This window comes from Myotis daubentonii, chromosome X (assembly GCF_963259705.1).
Source record: "Myotis daubentonii chromosome X, mMyoDau2.1, whole genome shotgun sequence".
NCBI classification, from domain to species: domain Eukaryota; kingdom Metazoa; phylum Chordata; class Mammalia; order Chiroptera; family Vespertilionidae; genus Myotis; species Myotis daubentonii.
Genome location: NC_081861.1, coordinates 52146789 through 52174493, shown reverse-complemented (window position 1 = coordinate 52174493; position 27705 = coordinate 52146789). Strand labels below are relative to the sequence as shown.

At 38.4% G+C, this 27705-nt stretch overlaps 2 protein-coding genes across 5 annotated transcripts in view; one reads left to right on the top strand and one right to left on the bottom strand.

The window, feature by feature from the left end:
• Positions 1-1515: 1515 nt before the first annotated feature.
• Positions 1516-11353, bottom strand: PSMD10 (proteasome 26S subunit, non-ATPase 10). Of its 3 annotated transcripts, none has more exons than XM_059679809.1 (5): positions 11168-11353; positions 8676-8774; positions 5744-5890; positions 5483-5670; positions 1516-2461 (listed from the first exon to the last, which is right to left on the bottom strand). In XM_059679809.1, exons 1-5 carry the CDS (start codon positions 11279-11281, stop codon positions 2308-2310), a joined length of 702 nt encoding a protein of 233 aa, XP_059535792.1. In that variant the 5' UTR covers positions 11282-11353; the 3' UTR covers positions 1516-2307. The 3 variants fall into 3 exon arrangements, with proteins under 3 accessions (XP_059535792.1, XP_059535791.1, XP_059535793.1); XM_059679808.1 differs by having other exon boundaries at positions 5483-5649; positions 11168-11321; XM_059679810.1 differs by having other exon boundaries at positions 2319-2461; positions 5562-5649; positions 11168-11352.
• A 99-nt stretch (positions 11354-11452) lies between these two features.
• ATG4A (autophagy related 4A cysteine peptidase) overlaps positions 11453-27705 on the top strand; it is a 61397-nt gene continuing 45144 nt past the window's right edge. Inside the window, exon 1 of one of the 2 annotated variants that reach the window (XM_059679804.1) lies at positions 11453-11582. In XM_059679804.1, coding sequence (XP_059535787.1) covers positions 11573-11582 — 10 coding nt within the window. In that variant the 5' untranslated portion in view covers positions 11453-11572. Of the gene's footprint in view, positions 11583-14467; positions 14489-27705 lie in introns of those variants that run through there. The other variant, XM_059679807.1, reaches the window with a different exon arrangement.

Here is a 27705-nt window from a genome sequence, read left to right as displayed (position 1 = left end):
TGGAATGCTGTTCGAGAAGTGATTTGTTTGAAAATCCAAACATTTTTTTCTCATTAGAAATAATGTAAATTGAATTAATCTGTTCCAGACCCCCAAATGACTCTGTTTTTACCTTTCTTATATACAGTACATGTGTAATGCACTATTTAATCTATAAACGTTTTAAAAACAAAAAGGACATGAAATGTAAATGAAAATTTAACAAAAAGGAAATGAAATGTATAGTAAATCACTTTCAGCACTCATTCCAGGGTGTCTTTTAGGTCAGGTGCAGCACCTTCACTTTTTCACATATCATTGCCTCCGAAATGCTATATCACCAGCTAACTGCTTTTCGTTAATCCAAATCAACAGCTTTCTACCTTTTCAATTGCCTGTGATCGTTGTTTTGTGAGCACTTTCACACCCTTAGCAATCAGCACTCTTGATGACCTCTTTGTTTTAAAATTGTGCTAATTGTGCATTTTGTCATGCCATACTTGGTAGCCAGATCAGACACATGAACATCTCTATTATACTTGGCAATTATTTCTTTTTTAAGCTCTACATTCTCACTTTTTTCACTTTGCTGCTATCATTAACCCATGATGATTTACTGTATGTATTTAATAATAATAAACAACAAAAGTAAAAACACAAAAATATCTACAGCACAAGTTCCTGAGATGTTAAATGGACAATGTGAGGTTTAGCAATAAATTGATACTCATGCATTCTCTCTTTTGCCGCCTGAGGGATGTGTGACTGTTCATACGGGTATCAGCATGAAAGGGTTGTAGGGTCAATAGCTGAAGTTTTGTTTGACAACTGAGACATTTTTTTCCCTTGAACAAATTAGTCCAGAAACAAATTGTTCAAGATGGGAGACATTTGAGAACCAGGGTTTGACTATATTTATGAAGAGTAACTTCCTTCAGTCCTAACAGGCTGTATTAGGTACAACTTTAATCATGCTAAATAATATTGGAAAGAAATTACTTCCCCTATCATCAATTCTATCCCTGGTATTCAATAAACAAAGTTTACTTCCATTAAGAATATGCTTCTCTGTTTAATATTTGTAAAGATCAGCACTCAAAAAACTTATGTAAAAAGGGTTTGCAAATTAACAACAGTTTGTGTTTACAAAAGTCATTTTAGCTACTGGTCATTAAATCTATGACCCCAAATTAATAGAAGTTGTGGGCTCACTTACTTTAAGCAATATTTGAAGCACAAAGTTCAAAATTAAAAAAATAATTTGAAGAGTCACTTGGAGGTCATTAGATTTTATGACTAGTAATCATTTAAGAGCATTTCCCTAAATTGAGATCAAGTTTACACTTAATAATTTCCTTTGGCTCCACATTTAATTAGCAATTCAGAAAATTACTGTTTCTTTAAAGATTTTAAAATGCCTCAGTTCAAGCTTCACTAATTTTATTAACTTTAGAGCTACCAAAAGCGGAGAAATGTTTTTATAAAGGACTTTAAGGTTTTAGTGGGTATTTAACTGATTTGAAAGAAAAACTGCGAGACTGTCTCAACATTTTATTTTTTTAGTTTCTGATATACAAATCAAAGTACATTTTTTTGGAACAAAGCATGTTAACAAGCTTTACATTCTTTTCAATACAGGATGAGTTAATCTAGGTGCTTAAAAACTTCCTCTTTAAAAACAGCATATTTTATAGATGGAAACAGCTTATTAAAAGGATACATGAGTACAGGCTATCATTTTTTTATTATCTTAGTGCTTCTGAATACCAAAGTTGGAATAACAGGCCCTTCAACTGAAAATTTGGTCCTCTAAAATATGTAAGTATTCCTCCCATAACAAAAATAAATTAAATGTACTGCTGGAAAAACAGCAATTTTTGGTATAAGCCTCTGAGTGAGCTTGCAAAACAAGTTAGGATGTGTTTCAACTCGACAGAAGGAACATTCTAGAATCCACCTTAAAATATTTGGCAGAACAACTGGCCTGAGGCTACTGAGGTTGTTTTGCCTCAGAGGGGGACAGAGAGTGCACAGGAGAGTGCTAAAGTCTCACAATAGTCACAGAATCACTTACTCAAAATTAACCAAAATTCTATATAGATTATACAACAACAGTAGAACAATTTCAACAGTTATTACATGCCTGGAAAGCAAATTGTAAACTCAGAACAAATATCTCAGTAGGAACAATATTCAAAATGTTTATAAGACTTTGAAGATGAAAAAAACTTCATCATTCATAGATGATGTCTTATGCACCAAGTACATTTGTTTCCAGGACACTGGGGACAACTACAAACATACAAAGAAAAAATAAATCCAAGCTGTTTAACCTTCCACCATTCCCTTGAGTATTAAACCCAGACCACCTTTGGCCACTTGCAGGGGTGTCTTTTCTTCTTTATTCTCAATGTAAATACTTGCTCCATGGGACACCAGCAGTTTTGCTTCTTCCACTCTCTCCTCATCACAGGCTAAGTGTCTGAAATTGAGATCACAAAGACTGATAAATCACTACCACTTCTACATAATGCTAGGACTTGCTGATGGGTATTCCATAGCGCATATTATTAGATAGTGTGATATTGGAAATCTATTTAATCAGGAAAGCAAAATCAACTTGCATGGGGAAGAGTGTTTATACGTTAAAATTTAGTGAAATAGCCTTACAATACCAGATCATAAATCATAATTCTGGTCCTAAGGCAATAAAAGAAGGGATCTAAATGCCAGCTTAAGAAACAACTTCCTTATTCTACTGAGATTATAAGTAATTTTCATCAAACACATGCAATCACATTCATGGCTGGAATTTAGAAAAGTCCCCATTCATAACCTGCTAAAAGGATTTTATATGGTTTATATTTTGGAAAAGCATTTTGAAAGAGTTTATCTCATTTGATCCTTATAACTACCTGGTATTACTATTAACATTTTACAGTTGAACTTGTGATAGTAGTTAAAGTCCTTGCTTATGATGACATGACTGAGGAGTAATTGAAATAACTTTGTTGGGCATTTATAGTTTGCCAGGCAGGGTATTAGACACTTTACATGTTATTTTATTTAAACCTCACAACAATCTACTGAGGAAGGAATTATTATCCTCATAGATGAGGAAGTTAAGGCTCAGGAAGGTTAAGCAGCTACTCAAAGTTACTTAATATAAGTATTTAATACTAGGGGCCCGGTGCACGAAATTCGTGCACTGGGTGTGTGTGTGTGTGTGGGGGGGGGGGTAGAGTGTCCCTCAGCCCAGCCTGCCCCCTCTCACATACTGGGAGCCCTCAGGCGTTGACCCCCATCACCCTCCAATCGCAGGATCAGCCCCTTGCCCAGGCCTGACGCCTCTGGCTGAGGCGTCCGGCCCGGGCAGCGGGGACCCGCAGCTGCAGCGGCCCCACGATCGTGGGCTTCGCTTTAGGCCCAGGCAAGGGACCCCTAGCTCCCGGGACTGCCAGCTTCGACCGTGCCCAGCTCCCCTCGCTGGCTCCACCCCTACTTCCTGCTATCACTGGCCAGGGTGGCAAAGGCACCTGATTCTCCGATCATGGCTGGGGGGCAGGGCAAAGGTGGCCCCAGGGCCGCCTTTGCCCTGCCCCCCAGCTCTTAGCTCCCCCCGGGTTTCCGATCACTGTCAGTGGCAGGGGGCTTCTTCCTGCTTTCCCTTTCGCCTCCCTGCATTGTGCCTACGTATGCAAATTAACCGCCATCTTGTTGGCAGTTAACTGCCAATCTTAGTTGTCAGTTAACTGCCAATCATAGCTGTCAGTTAACTGCCAATCATAGTTGTCAGTTAACTGCCAATCTTAGTTGTCAGTTAACTGCCAATCATAGTTGTCAGTTAACTGCCAATCTTAGTTGTCAGTTAACTGCCAATCATAGTTGTCAGTTAACTGCCAATCATAGTTGGCAGTTAACTGCCAATCTTAGTTGGCAGTTAATTTGCATATAGCCCTGATTAGCCAATGAAAAGGGTAGCTCGTACGCCAATTACCATTTTTCTCTTTTATTAGTGTTGATAATTGGTAAGTGGCTGAGTTTGTAAATCCTAGGCTGTTCCCAGACCCTATACTGCCTGACTTTTAGATTTCTCCAGGCCACTGTGCCTTTCCTGTTATGGAGAAAAGAGCTATATGCAAGTCTTTCTAAATGGAATCACTCAGAACTACAGAAAAGATTTTTAAAACTAAGAGTTAAGAAAACATTATTTTTTATAAGTTAGTTTAAAGTCAAATTAGAAAAGGTTGAGTCTCACTTTGGACAAAAAAGAAGACATTTCTGGTTCAAAAAAAGTCACCATTCAATAAAGAAGAAGAAAAATGGACAAGAATGCAGAAAAAAATATCAAGGTAGATGATGGCTTCAGGCCATAAACATAAATCAGTTCCAAATGGGTTTGAGTTAAATGAAAAACAGTAACAATAAATCTCAGCTACAACCTATGGTACGATAAAATACAGGTGAATATTTAACTAATTTCAGGGTGAGGAAAGACTCTCTAGTCATGAGGGAAGATTAATAGGTTTGACTACATAGTGACTTCTGTTATTTTTAAAAAAATCATGAACAACATGAAAAGAAAAACTGGAAAAATATTTTCAACTAACATGGCAGAAGGCATATTTTTACTATATCAAGTCAAAGGTACTTAAAAACTCAGTAAATAAAAAAAAAATTAATTCCCCAAAAGGAAATAAAAAGGGACACAAAGTTATAATTTATAAAATAAATGACATTAGTTGTAGGCATTAAAAAAATGTTTCTATTCACTGATATTAAAAATGTATTTAATATAACTGGTAAGTGGCTGAATTTGTAAACTATGAAACACCATTTTTCATACAAAAAAGGATATTTTCAGTGTTGGTAAGTGGGTAATGGGCACTTTCAAACTGCTTTTGGGAAGGTACAATGATACTCCTCTGGAAGCAATTTAGCAATATAAAGCAATAATCTTAAAATGTGTGTATTTGTTGACCCAGAAATTCTACTTCTAGGAGTGTATACTAAGGCAATAATCAGCAATATGGCCAAAAACTTTTATATATAGTTGGTCAATGCAGCATTATTTATAATAGTGGAAAACTCAAAAAACTTTAAATATACAGTAATATAGGAATGATTAAGTTATGAACACCCATAAAATTGAACGGTATATAGCCATTCAAACATGTTTTAAAAATACTTAATAACATTAGGTGAAAAGAACAATACATAAAATTACATGCACAGTATGATCTCAATGAAAAAAAAAGTAAAATATGCAGTTGCATATAAAAGACTGGGTAGAAATACATAAAAATGTTAGTGGTTGATTCTGGGTGGCAAGATGATAGGCATTTTAAAATTTTATCTTTATATTTTTGTGAACTTTCAAATATTTTTGCCATAACATGCATTACATTTACAAGCACAATAAAAAAAAGGAAACGATATGTAAGAATTAGTGCAAGAGGGCTAATTTCAGGTAGAATACAAATGACTGCTACTTGTCACTTACAGAGGAGTGTTACCCTCAGTGTCTTGGATGTTTGTGGATGCTTTGTAGTACAGAAGGATATGAATCATCTTCAAGTTACCCTTGGCTGCCGCCCGGTGCATTGCTGTAGCCTCATAATGGTCCTTAGCATCTGGATTAGCCCCGCCTTCCAGTAACATGACGGCGATCTGGAAAGAAGGAGAAGAAAACTATGCAGAGATATATTTTTGTCTGCATAGAGGTTTAGAACTCAAAAGAAGTTGCCTAGGAATAAAACCCTACCTCGTGTCTGTTTTTGGAAGCTGCATAATGTAGGGGAGTACAGCCATTTTGATTGACAGCATTCACTTGAGCACCTCTTCCCAGAAGGGCTTTTACAATCTCATCCCGGCCAGCAGAAGCGGCAATATGAAGAGGAGACCAACCAGCCTATAAAAGAGGTGGGCCATACAAAACCAGGGGAGAAAGGAACAGGGATTAACACTAACATTTAGGCAGGGTTTACAAAGAGCTGTGTGTGAATGGTTTAAAAGAGTAACATTCTTCCTTTTCCCCTCATTAAGCACTGTAGAAAATTTGGAAAGCAGATGTACACAAAAGAAAAGAAAAACCACCCATAATCCCATACTATAGAGGTGATGATACTTAAGACTAATTCTAATATATTTTCAAATTGGGATCATAGAATATCAAGTTCTGTGAGTTGCATTTTCCGTAATTTCCACTTATCATTTTGTTGTGAGAATTTTTCTGTCATTCTTTAGAATCATAACTTTATTGGTTACATATTATTTTATCATATAGACATACCTACAGCATCCAACTGTTCCTCTAGCAAATTGTTCTTATTTCTTTGCTAATATAAGTATTACTTCAGTTAGCATCCTTGAAAAGGAATCTCTGCCTACAAAAAGTTTGCATCCTTATTATTCACAAATCTTATCCTAATACTAGAGGCTTGGTGCACGAATTTGTGCATGGGTGGAATCTGGCCAGTTGACCCCAATTGGGCTGGCTGGCCAGGGGGAGGGGTTGCTGGAGGTTGGCTGGCCAGCCTCACCCCTGATCAGGGGGGTGGGAGGCGGCAATGGTGGGCGGGGCTGGCCAGGGGGAGGGGTCGAGGGAGGTTGTACAGTTGCAGTGCACATCATAGCGACCAGTCATTCCGGTGTTCCAGTTGTTTGGCTTTTATATATATACTAGAGGCCTGGAGCACAAAAATTTGTGCACTTGGGGGGAAGGGGAGGTCCCTCAGCCCGGCCTGTGCCCTCTCGCAGTCTGGGACCCCTCGGGAGATAACAACCTGCTGGCTTAGGCCTGCTCCCGGGTGGCAGAGGGCAGGCCCAATCCCTAGGTGCAGCCCCTGGTCGGGCTCAGAGCAGGGCTTATTGGAATTGGGGCACCACCCCCTGTCATGAACAGAGCAGGGCAGATCGGGAGGTTGCGATGCCACCCTCAGTCACGCTCAGGGTAGGGCCGATTGGGGGGTTGGGGCACCGCCTCCTGTCACACTCAAGGCAGGGTCGATGGGGAGGTTGCAGCGCCACCCCCTGTCACGCACAGAGCAGGGTCGATCAGGGGGTTGGGGAGCTCCCCCCTGTCATGCACAGAGCAGGGCCCATCAGGGGGTTGGGGAGCTCCCCTCTGTCTCTCACAGAGTAGGGCCGATAGGAGAGTTGGGGCTCCGCCCCCTGTCACACACAGAGCAGGGCAGATCAGGGGGTTGGGGCGCCGCACCCTGTCACACTCAGGGCAGGGCTGATGGGGAGGTTATGGCTCTACCCCGTCACACACAGAGCAGGGCCCGTGGGGGGCGGTTGGGGCGTTGTCCTCTATCACCCACAGAGCAGGGCCGATCAGGGGGTTGGGGTGCCGCCACTGTCACACTCAGGGCAGGGCCGATGGGGAGGTTATGGCTCTACCCTGTCACACACAGAGCAGGGCCCGTGGGGGGGGGGGGCAGGTTGGGGCGCCGCACCCTGTCACACACAGAGCAGGGCTGATCAGGGGGTTGGGGCGCCTTCCCCTGTCACAAACAGAGCAGGGCGGATAGGAAGGTTGTGGCCCCGCCCCCTGTCACACACAGAGCCACAGGGCGATCGGGGGTTTGGGCGCTGCCCCCTGTCATGCTGATCCCGGTGCTGGGAGGCCTCAGGGCTCCGCTGATCCCGGTGCTGGGAGGCATATTACCCTTTTACTATATAGGATAGAGGCCTGGTGCACGGGTGGGGGCCGGCTGGTTTGCCCTAAAGGGTGTCCCGGATCAGGGTGGGGGTCCCCACTGGGGTGCCTGGCCAGCCTGGACGAGGGAATGATGGCTGTTTGCAGCTGGTCACACCTCCTTCAGGGTGGGGGTCCCCACTGGGGTGCGTGGCCAGTCTGGGTGAGGGGCGGAGGTCTGTTTTCAGGCTGGTGGGTGACTGAAGCTCCCAACCGCTCCTTTTTTTCTTTTTTTTTTTTATTCTGGGCCAGCTTTAGCTCTGAGGCTTGGCTCCAGCTCTGAGGCCTCGGCTGCTGAAAGCAGGTATCTAGTTTGTTTGGGTTCTATAATCGAAACACTGTTTCAACTCCAGCTCTGAGATCCCAGCTGGCTGAAAGCAGGTTTCTGGAGTTTGTTTAGATTCTATATTTATAACAATATTTCAAACTGCAAGCTCAGAGGCCGGCAGTGGCAGGCAGGGAACCTTGGCTTCCTCTGTCACTGAAGCAAGCAAGCCTCATGTTCGCTTCAAGATGCCTGGCTGCCGGCCGCCATCCTGGCTGGCAGTTAATTTGCATATCGCCCTGATTAGCCAATGGGAAGGGTAGCGGAGGTATGGCTAATTACCATGTTTCTCTTTTATTATATAGGATAGATCACCAAAACCATTACATAAATATCTACATAACAAAAAAGATATCTAGGTCCTCATAATTTAGGCACTATTTACCCCCCAGAAATTTCCAACATAATAAAAGTAGTCTGGAGTCTATTAGAGGTCACCGTAATAAGCCTTAATCTGCATGTTTATCTTAAATTACAGAGTATTAGTAGCAAAACTAATAATTTAAAATAATGCAACCACTAGTCCTGTGCTTGGTCACCAAGGCCATACTATAATTTCCTAGTAATAAAGGTTACAATTTTGTTTGTAAGCTTAATACTCAGGCTTCAGTAAACACAGTCTGGAGACTATAGATAACTGGGAATTTATCAACTCTGTTTAGTACTCACATCATCTTTATCATTCACTGGCACTCCAAGCTGCAGCAAGAATTCAACAATTTCTGTATGTCCTGCTGAGCACGCCCAATGCAATGCAGTTCTGCTATCCTACATGGGAAAGAGAGAAGCAATAAGGTCAACATTCTTGAAGAGAAATAGAAGAACTAAGGTAAAAAAGCAGAAAAAGGTAAGATTGGGCCCAGCAAATCTATAGTTTGGAAACAAGAAGTGGAGATCACTGAATCCTCAGGAAGGTAACCTTAAACCATATTATTACTAATAAAAGAGAGACCAAGGTTTTAGTAACATGGGGAGAAACTGATTTGAATGCTTGTGGCAGAAATAGAGCTTTAGCTGTTTACTATTTAATTATTTGTGTACATTTTCACGTCAGACACTTTGCTAGATGTACATATGTCTCATTTAATCTTCAAGATCCTGTACAGTGGATATTATCCCCATTTTACGGATGAAGAAACTAAGATTCCTCAGTGTAAGCAACTTATCCAAGGTCACACAGCTAGTAAATGGTGAAGGTGGGACATAAATTGCTGTCTGTCTGACTCCGAAATTTCTAGATTCTCTAGAAAGAGAAATGTTAGTAATTGAGATTATCTGCATATCCATCTAAAAACACACACCACACACAGAATTGGAGAACATTACTTTTCAAAAAAAATAATAAGCTGGGAGTTAGTCATATTCCTCTAAGAGAATCCCTTTTTGCATTGACTGCTATATTTTTAGCCTTATGTAAAAGAAAATGGTATTTTAAACTTTTAGCAAGAAGTTCCAACACATAAAAATAGAGGGAATATAATAGCAACCCATATGCCTATCACCTAGATTTAATATTTTGCCAATTTGCTTCATCAAATGTTTTCCTTGCTGGTTCTTTTAAAACAAATCCTAAATATCATAACTTTTCATCCCTAAGTACTTTAATATCTAAAAAACAAAGATACTTTCCTACATAGCTCTGAGACCGTTATTATACCTATTAAAATTAGCACTAACTCTAAAAAATTAACACTAACTCCTTTATAACATGTAATACCCAGTCTGTATTCAATTGTCCCCAAAATGTCTTTTTTGGTTGTTGTTGTTAATTCTCACTCGAGGATATTTTTCCATTGATTTTTACAGAAAGTGGAAGAGAGAGGGAAAGACAGAGAAATATCAATGTGAGAGAAACACATCAACTGGTTGCCTCCTGCATGTGCCCTGACCAGGGCCAGGCTAGGGAGGAGCCTGCAGCAGAGATATGTACCCTTGACCAGAATCCCGGGACCCTTTGGTCTGCATGCCAATGCTCTTATCTACTGAGCCAAACCCGCTAGGGCTTCCAAATGTCTTTTCAAAGTTTGCTTGTTTCAATCAGGATTCATACAAGGTCCACAAGTTGCATTTGGCTATGTTTCTTATGTCTCTTGATCGTGAATAGCTTCTCCCTTTTTAAACCGCTGACTTGAAAATGGTTGGAAGTATTATTTGACCTTAAATTAAGTTTAAGTATTAAATATTGCCAGACCATATGAAGATTAATTAGGCAAAAGTAAAGCCATTTTCATGTTAAGCAATAAAGTAAAGTTCTAGGAAAAAAGGTCTCCTGACTTCTAATTCTCTTCCCAAAGACACAAAAAGGAGATCTCTAAATATGTGACACTGTCTCACTAGTGCTTAGTGTGGTGCCTGTTAAATAGGAGGCAATCTATAAATACTGTTGGCTTACTAAGGGCACTGTGAATCTTGCTTGGAAACTCAGGGTGAATGCATGAGGGTTCTTTGAACAGGAGGGCAGAATGAAACACTTCCCAAAGTCCATTCACTTTTGTTCTGCCTCTGCCTAGAATGCCCATTTCATCCTCCAAGGAAATCCCGCTCATCCTGCAAGGCCTCACAACCTTTGCAAAGCCTTTTCAATGCCAACATTCGGCTTTGCTAAGGGATATTAAAGCAGGTTCTCCCATTACATGTTCTGAAAGTTCTACGTAAACGTCTCTCTCGAGTTTTTAACTTCAATTTGTAATCGGACATTTGATTTGGGAGTACTTTACGCATGTCCGCCTCTTCCACTTCTCTCTCCCTAACTCCAAGCAAACTGTCTAGCACTGAAGAGGCGTTCAGTTACTCGTGTTTCGTTGAATAAAATCACTTGTAAAGTAAAGGCACCCATATCTTTTTTTAAAAGCTTTCCTCCTCAGGGACTTCTCAAAAGATTGGGCCTTTCTGAGAAACACAGTAAACGTTCTAGAAATATCCAAAATTCAGGGAGCTAAGGACTGGGCTAAAAATAAAATAAAATAAAATAAATCTGAGGATTGCGGGACTAGTTCCAACCGCCTGATTCTGAGTCCTGAGGTGACCCAGGGTGAGGATGGGGCGACAGGGGCGGGGATCTGGCCCTCAGGAAATCTGCCTCCGCTCAGGCCGCGCCAGGCAGCCACGTTGGTCTCTACGTCATCGCTGCCGCCAGCGAAAAGGCCCCAGCGCTGCTTTACCTGGTCAGTTCTAGTAGCCAGGGATTTATCGGCCAGGATCTCCTCCTTCAACTCCTGCAGCTTTCCGCTGTAGGCCAGATTGCAGACCGTTAGGTTAGACACAAACCCCTCCATTTCGTTTTCCCAGGAGCTCAGTAAAGCAGGACCTCACGTAGCCGCCTCTTCGTGCCAATCAAAAGGACTGACAGAGCTCCACCAATCACCGACCTTCTTCGTTCCGTCGCTCCTTTCCCCATCGCAAGGCGCCTCTGGGAGTTGCAGTTTGAACTCAGTTCCAGGCTGGGAGGCGCCTTTGCCGCTCTTATCAACTCTGCCCCTAGCAGCACAAAACTACAAGTCCCAGGGTCCCTAGCGGCCACCGTAGTCAAGTGGCCAGTGGAATTGGCCCAGGATGACAGCTGGAGAATGGAGTCAGGTACTGGGACCCGCTTCGTGGGGAACCGGGGTGGGTGGTCGCTGTGGGGCATTGAATTGGCTGCGCGGAACGGGTGCGGAATCGTGGCAAGAGAGTAATGGGAGCCTAGAGGTCCTGTCGGACGGGGAGCCTGACCTGCAGTGGCAGGCGGAAGGGACAACAGTAGGAGCTGAGTACTATCTCCTGAGCTCTTACTGGTGGCTTTGGCCACCCTCCCCCTCCCTGCCGCTAGCACAGGACTGGAAAGAAGTTGGGATTAATTATTTTGACACCTCGGCGGAGAGACATCAGGACAGAATTCTGTCACAGCAGTGATAGCATTTGGCACCGCAGTAAGGTGATGAGCCAGGGTGATGCCAGAGGCAGGGTGTGATGCCATAGGAGCCCTCAGTGAGTTCATGGCCTGGTAACATCACAATTTGATGAGGGTCATCTTGATACAGTGGTATGGTGCTGGCCCTTTAATATTGTGGTTATAACGATGACATCGAGGTTTTGCTAGAACTATGCTAATAGTGTTTCTGTTCATGGAAATCCCAAATAATGCCATATCAGAAGAGACGCAAGGCTTATCCTTTATAGGGCATATCCAGAAGGGCAGGTATGTCAAAACTAATTAATGATAAGAATACACTCAAGAAAGAGAATGAGCCGTAACTGGTTTGGCTCAGGGGATAGAGCATCGGCCTGCAGACCGAAAGGTCCCAGGTTCGATTCCAGTCAAGGGCATGTACCTTGGTTGCGGGCACATCCCCAGTAGGAGGTGTGCAGGAGGTGGCTGGTCGATGTTTCTCTCTCATGGATGTTTCTAACTCTCTATCTCTCTCCCTTCCACTCTGTAAAAAAAAAAAAAAAAAAAAAAAAAAAAAAAAAAAGAAAGAGAATGATTATATTTTATCTTGTTATGGTGTAGAACATGGCTTGGCAAACTTTCTGTAAATAGCCAGATAGTAAATATTTTAGGCTTTGCGGGCCAAAGGCAAAATCCTGGATAATTTGTAGGAACTTATATAACCAGAGAAAACAAATTTTAACAAATTTTTATTTATGCATTTCAAAATATAATAGTAATAATAGAGTACTTTTTGTAATAAAGGACTACTAGTGTGAATAATGGAATGGGGGGGGGCTAAAATTTGTTTAATCGGGGCTCACAGTCAGTGTTCCCTATTATCAAAATTGTTCCAAATGTTCTTCTGTTAATACTGATCGATGATGATATTTTACCCATTTCATTTTGTAAATGTCTTTTCAAATAGATAGGGACTTCCAAATACTGATATCAACCCAGAAACATATTCTTGTTAACTTTTAAATACATTTTTATTTCAGAATAACTTTAGATTTGTAGAAAAGTTGCAAAGATGGTAGAGTTCCTGTGTACCCCTCACCCATTTTTCCCTATTGTTCTTTTCCTATTTTTTGTGATATATTTTACATATCATAAAATTAATCCATTTCAAGTGTATAATTAAATTATTTTTTAGTAACTTTACTAAATGGTTCAGCCATCATTGTAATCAGTTTTAGAACATTTTCACTCCTCCGGTAATATCCCTCATGCTCATTTATAGTTAATCCTTATTCCCACTCCCTGCCCCAGGTAACTAGTAACCTTCTTTCTGGCTCTATAAATTTGCCTATTCTGGACATTTCATCTAAATGAAATCATACAATATGGGGTCTTTTTGCCTGGCTTCCTTCACTTAGCATAATATTTTTGAGGTTCATCCATATTATAGCATGTATTTGTACTTTATTGCTTTTTATTGCCAAACAGTATTCCATTTTATGGATATAATACATTTTGTCTGTTTACTCACTAGTTGATAGATATACAGGTTGTTTCCAGCTTTTGGCTATTGTGAATAATGCTGCTAAGTGCATTTGTGTGCAAGTCTTCATGTGGACATATGTTTTCATTTCTCTGATATATGCCTAAGGCTGGAATTACTGGATCATATGGCAAATTTATGCTTAACTTTTCAAGAAACTGCAAAACTGTTTTCCAAAGCAGCACCACTGTTTTGTATTTCCAACAGCGATGTATGAGGGTGTCTATTTCTACACATCCTCACCAACATTTCTTATCATCTGTCTTTTTATTATAGCCATGTTAAATGTGTGTGAAATGATATCTCAGTGTGGTTTTAACTTGCACTTCTTTAATGACTAATAATAATGAGCATCTTTTTGTGTGCTTATTAGTCATTCATATATCCTCTTCAGTGAAGTATATGTTTATATATTTTTCCATTTTTTAATTGAGTTGTTGTCTTTATTCTCATTTTATTGTTGAGTTGTAAGAAGTATTTATGTATTCTGGATATAAGTCCCTGTCAGATATATGAAATGTAGATATTTTCTCCAGTCTGTTGCTTGTCTTTTTATTTTTTTAATGTTGCCTTTTGAAGCGCAAAAGGTTTGAATTTTGATGGGGTTCAATTTATCATTTTTTCTTTTATGGACCATGCTTCTTGTTATACACTTTTTACAAGTGTGCAATTTAATAACTACTAGTATATTTTAGAGCTGTGTTATCATCACCATAATCTTATTTAAAACATTTCCATCACCCCAGAAGGAAACCTCATGCCCATTTCAGTCACTTCCTATTTCCACTCTCAGCCCTAGGCAACCACTCATCTATTTTGTGTCTATGGATTTTCATTTTCTTGGCTTCAATATAAATAGAATGATACAATATGTGATCTTTTGTTTCTGGCTTCTTTCACTTAGTGTATTGTTTTTGGAGTTTATCCAAATTTTATTTTTATTTATTTATTCATTTTTATTTCCTTTTATTGATTTTTAGAGAGAGGAAGAGAGAGATAAAGAGAGAAAAAGAAACATCAATTGATTGCCTCCCACATGCACCCTGAGCAGGGATTGAACCCGCAACCTGGGTATGTGCCCTGACTGGGAATCGAACCTCCTACCTTTTGGTGTATGGGATGATGCTTCAAGTGAGCCACACAGGCCAGGGCAATTTTATGCAAATTTTACTATGTATCAGTACTTTGTTCCTTTTTATGGCTGAATACTATTCCATTGTATAGCTATACCAGATTTTATTTACCCATTCATCAGTTGATGGGCATTTGGGTGGTTTTTACCTTTTATTTATTATGAACTAGAGGCCCGTTGCACAAAGAGATTCGTGCAATAGGCCTTCCCTTTCCCTGGCTGCCGGCACTGGTTTTCCTCTGGCACCGGGGACCCAGGCCTTCACTCCGGATGGAGCCTTCAGTCTTCTCAGCTCCGGATGGAGCCTTCAGTCTTCGCTCTGCCGCTTTGCTCCTACATTGGGAAATTAACCGCCATCTTTGTTGGGTTAATTTGCATATTCTCCTGATTGGCTGGTGAGCGTAGTGGAGGGACAGTTAATTTACATGTTTGTCTATTATTAGGTAAGATAATGCTGCTGTAAACATTCATGTACAAGTTTCTGTGCAGACATATGTTTTCATTTCTCTTAGTACATATCTAGGAGTAGAATTGCTGGGCCACATGGTAAGTCTATGTTTTACTTTGTGAGGAATTGGCAGATTCCTTACCAAAGTGACTGTACCATTTTCCCCTCCCACTAGCAATGTATGAGGGTTTGAATTTCTCCACATATCTACCAATAATTGTTAATGCAAAAAGCCATATAAACGAATTACATCTGTGCACAGTAAAATGTCAATTGCAAAAGGTCTTTGGGCCAGTTGCTCAAACTTTAGTTGGAGAATATATTCTCCAGTGAAACAAATGTGAGGACACAGGGCATATGGAAATCAATGACCTGTATGACAGTTATAGGAATAGGTTCTGGGTTTTTCAGAATGAAACTTCTCCATTCCCATCACTTCCCCATAGCACAATTTCTTCCCATCTTCTTTTATTATAGCCATTCTAGTGAGTATCTCATTGTGACTTTGTTGCTTTGACTTTTGACAACTATAGGAATTATAGAAAGCATGTTGTAATAATTTGTGATTCAATGTTATTTGTCAAAATGACTTTCCTACAGTATAAGTTTCACATATAAGTGCTGTTTTGCTTTGTAATTCTAGGTTGAATGAATTAAAAAACATTATAAAGTCTGCAGCAAAAGCTACTTATCAGAGGCATTCAGTGTTTGATAATAGTGGTTGAGGGCTCTTCTAACAGTTTAAAAATGTAAAAGTCATTCCTACCTTACTTACCATATGAAAAACACAAAATGGACTTAATTTGACCTGCCAGATGTAGTTTGCTGATGACTTATATAGAACAAAAGTGTCATGTATATAGTAGGTGTTCAATAAATATTTATCCAGTTGATTACAGAGGTACAGTACAACAGGCCTATTGTGTGGTATTCACAAAAGATTGGGTATAGTAATATTTCACCATAATAGCACTTCAAGGAATTGGATTTGATAGTTAGAAACAGCTGGAAAAACAACTCCAAGTGCCTCACCTACTGAGTGACTTGTTTGGGTAATCTTGTTTTATAGACAGAGTGTTGTGCTTTTATTTTATTTGATATGACACGGTAGTTAACTTTCAATTCTGAGTTCCTTAAGTTCAAGGGTGAAGTACCCCTTGATTTTTAGAAAGCTACAAGACAAAAGGATCTCTAAGGGAGAATTCTGGTCACTTCTTTTTGTCTGTAGCCCCAAGTCTTGGAGGAATAGCAATCCCATATTTTATTTATCTATCCAGAGTCAATACAATTGAGTGTTCCCTGTTGCCTTTTCTATTGGTCACCTACATTTGAGATGGTAGTTCAAATGAATCCAAGTTCATTTTTGTGACTTACTGAATAATTCTAAGAATAGTTAACATTTATAGATCACATATTCAGATATTGGGCTTATCTTGTTTAATCCTTCACTACAATCCTGTGAGGTAAGTATTATTATCTTGCAGGCCCAACTTTTTAAAAATGAGAATAAAGGTACAAAGAAGTGAAGGAACATGGCTAAGTTCACACGATTTAGTAAAAGTTAGAGCTAAACTGGAAATGCAGGACAATTCTATCCCAAAGTCCTAGCATTTAACTACTACAATGTTCTGCTCAATTTTGCCAAAGACGAAATTATGTATAAATGCAAACCTCAAATAATACAACACTAGTTCCTGTAAGAGCTCTTTGGGCTATAATTCTGCCTGTGATTGTGGGGAAATGACATGTTTTTCATATTCTAAAACAATGTTGTCCAATAGAACTCTGTGTGATGATGGAAAAGTTCTATATCTATGCTGTTCTAGTATGGTAGCCACTAGTCACACTGTGCATTTGAAATATGTCTAGGAACTAAAATTCTAGTTGCATTTAATTTTAATTATTTTAAATTTAAATAGCTTAATGTGGTTAGTGGTCATTATTTTGGACAGTGCAGAGAGAGGCAATTTCTCCCCATTTGCTCCTTTCTAATTATTACTAAATATTTTATCCAGTGAAAATATTTTCCCCCCTAGCACAACTGGAAATGAATATATTCTCCAGTGAAACAAATGTGAGGACACAGGGCATATGGAAATCAATGACCTGTATGACAGTTATAAGAATAGGTTCTGGTTTTTCCAGAATGAAACTTCTCCATTCCCACTACTTACTAAAGTTTGAGCAACTGGCCCAAAGACCTGTCACAATTGACATTTTATTGTGCACAGATGTAATTAATTTATGTGGCTTTTTGCCAGCACTCCACAATTGCCAGTTGCCTAGTTTAAGATGAGCTGTTTTAATCAGTGGCTCTAATATTTTAAGCACAAGTTTGATGCTACAAATTAATGTACTTGGTATTGTATGTCACTGGCTTATACAAACCTTCCCCATTTGAAAACTATCCTACATAATAAAAGGCTAATATGCAAATTGTCCCCACGGGTGGGAGTTCAACTGACCAGGAATTAGATGTGTGCTGACCACCAGAGAGCAGCATGGAACATGGTGAGCATCCGCAATGCAGCGCTGGCAGCAGGTGGGAGTGGAGGCACTGCCAGCCCCGATGGGCCCTGCCTGACGAGAGCGGGACCACAGTGGGATGGTGGAGCAGGTGAGTGGGCGGTACCAGGCCAAGGCAGGTGAGAAGGAAGGCCCCGGCCTGCAGCCAGCAGCTGCTAGAGACCCTACCCATGCACAAATATGTGCACTGGGCCTCTAGTCCTTTCATAAAAATTCCATATTTTTATAGGCAATTGTAATAAAACATTTTATTTACTTCTTGGGTTTTAGTTTCCATGCTCTTATTTCTGAGCCATTTGCTTTATAAGTGTTTTATTTTTTAAAAAAATTTAATCCTCACCTGAGGATTTGTTTCCACTGATTTTAGAGAGAGAGGAAGGGAGAGAGAGTGAGAGAGAGAGAAAAAAACATCAAAGTGAAAGAGAAACATCGATCAGTTGCCTCCCACACATGCCCCAACCAGGGATGAAACCCAAAACCTGGGTATGTGCCCTGACTAGGAATTCAACATGCCACCTTTTGGTGTTCAGAATGGTGCTCCAACCAACTGAGTCATCCGACCAGGGCTCTTTTTAAACTTTTTATTTAGAATAAACTATTTACAAGAAATTTCAAAAATAGTATTGAAAGGCTCCATATACTCTTCATCTGGTTTACCCCCAAACATTACATTTCACATAATTATGATATGATATGGGAGCCAGGAAATTGACATTGGAGTTATGTGTGTGCACTTCTATGTTATTTTACATAAGATATATAGATTTGTGTAATCATCACTGCGGTCAAGATACAGAAATATTTCATCACTAGAAAGCTACCCTTTTATAGCCATGCCACCACTCACCCCACCATCTATAATGACAAATACTGATTTGCTCTCTATAATTTTGTAATTTTATATGCATTGAATCATAAAGTATATTACTTTCTCCAATATTTTTCACTTAGCATAATGATCTTGACATCCATCCAACTTGATATGAATATCAATAGTCTGGTCTTTTTTATCACTGAGAAGTATTGCATGCTATGGATATACTATGATTTGTTTAACCATTCACCTATTGAGGGACATTTGGGTTATTTCCAGTTTTGGATTATTACAAATAACACTGTTATGAATAATTAGTATAGGTATTTTGTATAGCTGTAAATTTTCATTTCTCTGATGTAAATGCCCAGGAGACTGATTGCTAGGTCATATGGTAAGTGTATCTTTAAATTTTATAGAAACTGACAGACTGTTTTTCCAGAATAAGTATACCATTTTACATTCCCATCAGCAACGTATGAGAGATCCAGTTTCTCTGCATCCTCACCATCATTGTCATTGTTTTTTATTTTAGCTGTTCTAATAGGTGGATAGTGAAAGCTTATTGTGATTTTGTTTTCATTTCTCTAATGGCTAATGATGGTCAACATCTTTTCATGTATTTATTTGCCATCCCTATATCTTCTTCAGTGATACTTCATGTCTTTCAATGTGTATATTACTCTGATTGATTTTCAAATATCAAACCAGCCTTGCATTCCTGGAATAAACCCACTTGGTCATAGTATATAAATTTGTTTATAGATTACTGAATTGTAATTTTGCAAAGCTATTATGTTGTTATGGATTTCTGTACCTCTAATTGTTAATGATATTGGCTTATTATTTATTTTTGGTACTGTGTTTGTCTGATTTGGGTATCAATGAAATATTGGCCTTATAGTATGAATTGGAAAGTATTCTCTCCTCTTTTATTTTCTGGAAGAGATTAATATTGCTGTTGTAATCAAACCTGCAACCTGGGTATGTGCCCTGAATGGGAATAAAACCAACGACCTTTTAGTGCACAGACAATGCTCAACCAACTGAGCCACATCAGCTGTGTAATATTGCTGTTGATTCTCTTTTTTAATTTATTTTTTTATTACTTAAAGTATTACAAAGGGTATTACATTTGATTCTCTTTTAAGTGGCTGAAAAATTTTTCTGTGTAACTGTTTGGGCCTGGAGATTTTTTTTTTGGGGGGGGGAGTTTTAAAAGTACAGAGTCATTCAGTGGGTATTCTTTTCATTTTGTTGATGGCTTCCTTTGCTGTGCAAAAACGTTTTAGTTTGATGTAGACCCATTTGTTTATTTTTTTTCCCTTTGGTTTTCCTTGTCTGAGGAGATATAACAGAAAAAAAATATTGCTATGAGAAATTTCTGAGATTTTACTGCCTATGTTTACTTCTAGGATTTTTATGGTTTCAAGTCTTACATTTAATCCATTTCGAGCTTATTGTAATGTATGGTATAAGAAGGTGGTCTAGTTGCATTTTTTGCACATATCTGTACAATTTTCCCAACACCACTTATTGAATAGACTACCTTTACCCCATTGTATGTTTTTGACTCCTTTGTCAAATATTAATTGACCATAATGGTGTCGGTTTATTTCTGGGCTCTCTATTCTGTTCTATTGAGCTACATGTCTTTTTTTATGCCAGTAGCATGCTATTTTTTTAATTTAATTTTTCATTTAATTTATTAAGGTGACGTTGTTTAATAAAATTATATAGATTTTTAGGTGTACAATTCTATTGTGTTGTGTGTTCATCACTCCAAGTCAAGTCTCCTTGCATCACCATTTATCCCCTTTATAACCTCCTTCATGGCCTTGTAATATAGTTTGATATTAAATAGCATGATGCTTCTAACTTTGTTCTTTTTCAAGATTGCTGTGACTATTCTGGGTCTTTTGTAATTCCATATAAACTTTTGGAATATTTGTGCTAGTTCTGTGAAATACATCATTGGTATCTTGATAGGAACTGTGGTGAATCTATAGATTGCTTTGCATAGTATGGACATCTTAATGATGCTAATTCTTCCTATCCATGAACACAATGTATGCTTACATTTATTTGTATTGTCTTCAATTTCTTTTTTCCATGTCTTAGAATTTTCTAAGTATAGGTCTTTTATATTCTTGGTTAAATTTATTCCTTTGTATTTAATTTTTGAAAAAGCAATTATGAATGAAATTGTTCTCTTAGTTTCCCTTTCAGATAGTTCAAATTGATGTATAAAAATGCAACTGAGCCCTGGCTGTTGTGGCTCAGTTGGTTGAGCACTGTCTGTGCACTGAAAGGTGGTCGGTTCGATTCCAGGTCAGGGCACATACCCAGGTTGCAGGTTTGATCCCAATGCCTAAGCAACCACTCCATGTTTCTCCTCTCCACTCCTCTCCGCTCTGCTCCGCTCTTGCTCTTGCTCTTGCTCTCACTCTCTCTTCGACCCCTCTTGCCCCTCTTCTTCTCCATTCCTCTCTCTCTCTCTCTCTCTGAAAAAAAAATACATTTTTAAAGATGCCATTGATTTCTGGATATTTACTTTGTATCCTGCTACTTTACTGAATTTATCTATCTGTTCTAGTAGTTTTTTGGTGGAATCTTTAGGGTTCTTTATATACAGTATCATGTCATTTGCAAATGACAGTTTTACTTCTTCCTTTCCAATTTGGTTGCTGAAAAGGCATTGAACTTTGTCAAATGCTTTTTTCTGCATTTATTGAGATGATTATGTCATTTCCCCCCTTCTTTCTGTTAATGTGGTATGTGGTATATCACATTGTTTGATTTACATATGTTGAGTCATCATTGCTTCCCAGGGATACATCTTACTTGGTCATGGTGTGTGATCTTTTTAATGTTCTGTTGAATTTGGTTTGCTAGTATTTTGTTGAAGATTTTTGCATCTATATTTATAAGGGATATGGGCCTGTCATTTTCTTTTCTTGTGCTTTTTTTTTTCTTCTGGTTTTGTATCAGGGTAGTGTTGGCTTCACAAGATGAGTTTGGAAGTGTTCCCTCCTTTCCAGTTTTTTGTAAGGGTTTGAGAAGGATTGGCTTCTAAACTTTTTCAGAAAGAATAAAGTTATTTTTTTAAAAGAAGTTATTTAAATATTTGATAGAATTCACCAATGAATTTACTTGGCCTTGAACTTTTCTTTGTTGGTAGATTTTTGATTACTGGTTACATCTCCTTAGTAGGTATAGTTATCTTCAGATTTTCTGTTCCTTCATGATTCAGTCTTGGTAAGTTGTGTATTTCTAGCAATTTATCTATTTCTTCTAGATTATCCAATTTGTTGACATATAATCAATTGTTCATGTTTGTCTTTTATAATACTTTTAATTTCTATGGCATAAGTTATAATATCTCCTCTTTAGTTTCTGATTTTATTTATCTGAGTATTCTCTTCTTTAGCTAATATAGATAGCTAAAGCTTTGTCAATGTTTTTATTAAAAACAAATTAGTATTGTTTAAAATAATTTTTTTATATTCTCTATTTTGTTTATTTCTGCTCTAATCTTAATTATTTCCTTCCTTTGGCTAACTTTGGACTAAGTGTGTTCTTTTTTTTCTGGTTCCTTAAGGTATGATGTTATATTATTTATTTGAGAACTTCCTTCTTTTTAAATGTAAGCATTTATCAGTACATGCTTCCCTCTCAGTACTGCTATTGCTGCATTCTATAAGTTTTGAATTGTGGTGCTTTCATTTTCCTTTGTCTTGAGATATTTTCTAATTTCCCTTTTGAATTCATCTGTGACTGGTTGTTCAAGAATATGTTTTTAATTTCCACATATTTGTGAATTTTCCAGTTTTACTTCTGCCATTAATTTCTAGTTTCATACCATCATGGTTGGAAAATATTGCTGGTATGATATCAATTTTTTAAAAATTTTTAAGAATTGTTTTGTGACCTAATGTGATCTTTCCTGTAGACTGTTCTGTGTTCACTTGAGATGAATATGTATTCTGTTGCTGTTGGGTGGAATGTTTTATATATGTCTGTTAGGCTCATTTGACCTATAGTGTTGCTCAAGTATTTTTTTTCCATATTGATCTTCTGTCTGAATATTCTATCCATTTTTGAAAGTGAGGTGTTGAAATCCTCTACTATGATTGTGTTGCTGTCTCAGGGGCCACTAGGCATCCAATGTATGCCAGCTCCCCGTCAGCACCCAATTCGTGTGAGACAAATACCAGTCCCTCAGGCAGCCCTCCAAAAAATCAGAACGTTGGATACACATTCTACTCCTCTTCTTCCCTCTTGAGGGGTAAGTTTCAAGTTGTGCTCCTTCTGATTGCACTGAGCCATGTGAGCCCCAGTAAACTGCCCTCTGCTTTTCATTTTCAATGGTTCCCAGGCATCCAAGCTATGTCAGTTCCATTAGTTCTCTGAAGGAGGTGAGACAGATATCATTTCCTTGGGAAGCTCTCTGAAAAGCCAGAATGTTGGAGCCATGCTCCCCTCTTTACTTACTTCCTGGAGTTGTGGGCTGGGGCATTCTCTTCTGGCATTGAGCTGTACCAGCTTGGGGGAGGGCTGATGTGAGTAAAATTAACTTGCTCTTACCTGTTCCAACGCGGCTGTTCTCAGCTTTTTGCTCATCTTGGGTTCTGTAACTTCCTAACTAGATTCTGGAAATCTTATACCAGTGCTTTGGTCCATATATTGTTGTTAAATTGGTATTTCTGTGGTGGGAAATAAGGGCTAAGATATGCTATTCTGTCATCTTACTTGCATGCAACATATTTTGATATATTGTATTTTTGTTTTCCTTCAGTGCAATGTATTTTTTTTTTTACTTCCTTTGAGACCTCCTCTTTGACCAATGGGTTATTTAGAGGTGTGTTGTTTAATTTCCAAGCCAAACTGTCTTCTTCTCTCTTTCAAAGATATATATATATATATATTTTTTTTTTTTTTAATTTCCACATATTTGTGAATTTTCCATATAAGTAGAATTTTTCATATAAGTAGAATCACATAGCATTTGCCATTCAATGATTGCCTTATTTTACTTAGCATAATGTCCTCAAGTTTCATATATATATATATATATATATCAGTGTTTTTAGCTGTACGTATTGGGAAGAATAAAAAAGGTGTATCTATTCTATCTTTTCATAGAACCAGAAGTTGTATAAGTGGTTCCTTAAGGAAAACATGGGTGATGTGTTAGCTATTGCCTTTCTCCCTGTAAAACTCTAGTTAAGAATGGGTGAAATCAGCCTGGCCGGTGTTGCTCAGTGATTGAGTGTTGACCTATGAACCCGGTCAGAGCGTATGCCAGGTTGCAGGTTCAATCTCAATGGGGAATGTGCAGGAGGCAGCCATTGATCTCTCTCTCTCTCTCCCCCCCCTTCTCTTTTCCTCTTTGCAATCAATAAAAATGTATTTAAAAATGGGAATATCACTCTGACCCCCTAAAATATATGCATACTTATATTTTATGCTTTTTAACTGTTTTTGTAAACACATAAAAATATTACCACCCTAACTAATATTAAGTGCCCAGTTCAGTGGTGTCATGAAATAGACCTCCAGAACTTTTTCATCTTGCAAATCTAAAACTCTATGACCGTTAAACAACAACTTACCTATTCCCTAGTCCCTGGTAGCCACCATTCTGCTTTCTGTCTCTATGAATTTTTACTAGTTTAGATATCTCATATAAGTAGAATCACATAGCATTTGCCATTCTATGATTGCCTTATTTTACTTAGCATAATATCCTCAAGTTTCATCCATATTATAGCATATAACAGGATTTCCTTCCTTTTTAAGGCTAAATAATATTCCATTATACATATATACCACATTTTGTTTATTAATTCATCCATTGATGGATTTTGGATTGTTTCTACCTTTTAGCTACTGAGTATCATGCTGCTATGAACATGGTTTTCAAGTATCTCTTTGAGACCTTGATTTCAATTATTTTGGATATATACCCAGAAGTGGAATTGCTGGATCATACGATAATTCTTTTAATTTTTTGAGGCACTGCCATACTGCTTTCCATAGTATTTACACCATTTTACAATTTTAGCAACAGTGCAGAAGGTTTCCAGTTACTCCATAACCTTAATAACACTTGTTATTTCCTATAGCCATCCTAATGGATATGAGGTAGTAGCTCATTGAAGTGCCGATATGCATTTCCCTGATGATTAGAGATGTAGAGCATCCTATTATATGCTTGCTGGCCATTTGTATATCATCTTTGGAGAACTGTCTATTTAAGTCCTTTGTCTATTTTTAAAAATCAAGTTATTTGATTTTTTGTTTTTGAGTTGTAGGAGTTCATTATATATTCTAGATATTAACTCCTTATCGTATATTATTTACAAATATTTTCTCCTATTCCATAGGTTGCCTTTTCACTACATTGATTGTGTTATTTAATATAGAAAAATTTTAAAGTTTGATGCTGTCCGTTTGCCTTTTTTTCCTGTTGTTACTTGCCCTTTTGGTATCATATCCAAGAAACATTGCAACGTCCAATGTCATGAAGTTTTTTCCCTTTGTTTTGTTTCTAGGCATTTTATAGTTTTAGGCTTTATGTTTAGGCCTTTAATCCATTTTGAGTTAATTTTTATATATGGTCTATGGTAAGGTTCCAACTTCATTCTTTTCCATGTGGATATCCAGTTTTCTAGAACCATTTGTTGAAGAGACTATCCTTTTCCCATTAAGTGGTCTTAGCACCCTTGCCAACAACCATTTGACCATATACACAAGGGTTTATTTCTGAGCTCTTCATTCTATTTAGTTGTTCTATTTATCTGTTTTTATGCCAGTACCACAATGGTTTGATAACCATAGCTTTGAAATACATTTTGAAATCAGAAAATATGAGTCCTTCAACTTTGTTCTTCTCTTTTTTTTTTTTTTTTTTTTGGTGGGGAGAGTATCTAGGGTCCCTTAAGATTCCTTATGAATTTTAGAATGGATTTATCTATTTTTGCAATAAAATGCCATTGGGATTTTGAGGTATGGCATTGAATATGTAGGTCACTTGATAGTGTGGACATTTTAATATTAAGTCTTTCAGTACATGAACACAGATGTCTTCCCATTTATTTTGTGTCCTCCAATTTCTTTCAATAATGTTTTGTGGTTTCCCATTGGTATACTTCTTTTTTTTTTATTATTACATTGGTATACTTCTATATACTACATTAAAAACTGGCAATCAAGTAAAAATTCTTTGTTAAACCTTGCTTTTCCAGTAATTTAAGAGTGCAGAGCTATGGATGGGGTACCATTCATTGTTCCTACAAATTTTTTGCTGCTTATGACAGTGGCTGCCCATATGAAAGTCTTTGCTTTTTCAGGCATTGAAGCTTTAGCTAGCTCCTTTATGGCTCCTTATGGGGCTAGGGTCTGCATCCTGTCCTTCCCTTTATTCACTATAATTAAATTTACCTTAAGACTAGTCCTCTTTAGTGATTCTGAACCTGCGGCCCTGGTAGGACTGCTTAAGGGTAGAAGTCAGGAAAGGCAGAACCAGGTTTTGGATGGAGAGAGACACTTCCATGGAAAACAATCTGGAGCTCTGCCTCCTCCATGATGCCTTCTCTGACCATGCTATCATCTTTTTCAGAATTCCTATAATACTTTTGTCTACTGTTACATCTCAACATTCAACTTGTCTTACCAAGTAGAATAAACCTCAGTTACCTGACTCTTTCTTAGAATAATGCATTTTTAATAATGAGGGTTTCCAAATGGCTCATGATTTCCTCTATTTAAGCACCATAAGCTTTTAGTATTTTATCCATCCTGAATGGAATTTTTCAAAAAAAATAAAGAAAAATCTACTCCTCTGACATCTTATATAGCATTTATGGACATAAATTTTTTATTAAGAATCATGATTGCCCTAGCTGGTTTGGGTCAGTGATTAGAGCGTTGGCCCATGTACTGAAGAGTCATGGGTTCAGTTCCAATCAAGGACAGATACCTCAGTTGCAGGCTTGATCTCTGGCCCCTGTCAGGGCACTATGGGAGGCAACCAATCGATGTGTCTCTCTCACATTGATGTTTCTTTCTCTGTCTCTCCCCCTTCCTTCCACTCTCTCTAAAAGTCAATTGGAAAAAATATCCCTGGGTGAGGATTAACAGTAACAAGAAAAAGGATCAAGATTATGACTATCTGTTGTTATATTATGGCATAATACAGTGGTAGTCTATTGAAATGTGATTTACTATTTGTCCCTGCACTAAATGGTTCCAGGGCATTTATTCTTTCTTCTCTCTTCTCTCTCTCTCTCTCTCCTTTCTTATCTCCCACATTAGGTTTTCATGATTTTCTGGTCAGTTGTTCCATCTTTCTGCTGTCAATCTACTTTTGTAAAATCAAGCCCCATTCCCTGTCTCAGTAGGCTCAACAAATACTTTTTAACTGGGACTTGATGCCTGAATGTAATGTTTCTCAAGGCTCTTGAGTGGTTAAGGATATATTTTCTCTAGTCTATTTTGTTGGTTTATCTGCAGGCTTGCTCTAATTTGGAGAGTTTTTCTGAGGGACTAAGAACAAAATATCCAGGAAGAGAAACCACTGGGGCTCTTGAAATCAAATTACTCTAATTTTTCTTTCTGTTAATCTCTTCTTACACTGCATGGCTCTCCAGTCAGGGCTTTCCTGTTGTGCCTTCTGGAAAGAATAGTTGGTGACAAGAAGCATTTTGAGGCAACTCTGGTGTATACTAGTATCACTTCATCTCATCAGAGAAATGAACTTCAAAAGTTGACACAAGAAAAGGCATCCTCCATTTGGGACTCTCTGATAGAGTATTCAGGGCTCTGAGAAGGAGTTCAGAGTCAGGAGCATTTTAAAATTTTGCTATAGTTGTCATGATAGATGGCAGAGGATAAAAATGGGAGCAGCCTTCAGGGGTAGTTACTGTGAAATTCATAATGGAGAGGGAAAACTAGTGTTACTGAAGAGGTCCAAAGTTCTAGAAGTGTGAACTGAATATAATGGAAATTACATAGCTAGAGATATGTCTAAATGTCATAATTGTGAAAAGCAAGGAAGGCAGTTATTAACTATATTTCCCTGTGTACAGCTATTTTGAATATTTACCATATTGGAATTATTTCAACTTTTCAGAAGTGATAGAATTTGAGTGTACTTGTTGATACTGACTCTCTGGTAAAATATAAAATACTAGGGGCCCGGTGCATGAAATTAGTGCACTGGGAGGGGGGGGTGGTCCCTCAGCCTGCCCCCTCTCACATACTGGGAGTCCTCAGGCGATGTCCTACTGACGGCTTAGGCCTGCTCCCTGCTCCCCTTATGGAGCGGGCCTAAGCCACAGTCTGGCCTCCCTTTGTGGGAGGCA

What these genes read in the sequence shown, in the direction of transcription:
- PSMD10 (XM_059679809.1), bottom strand. Translation starts at nt 11,281, where the DNA reads ATGGAGGGGTTTGTGTCTAACCTAACGGTCTGCAATCTGGCCTACAGC. An exon ending in CTTCCAAAAACAGACACGAG is followed by an intron (nt 5,671 to 5,743) that starts GTAGGGTTTTAT and finishes ATCTCTGCATAG; the next exon opens with TTTTCTTCTCCTTCTTTCCA. An exon ending in ACTGAGGGTAACACTCCTCT is followed by an intron (nt 2,462 to 5,482) that starts GTAAGTGACAAG and finishes TCTCAATTTCAG; the next exon opens with ACACTTAGCCTGTGATGAGG.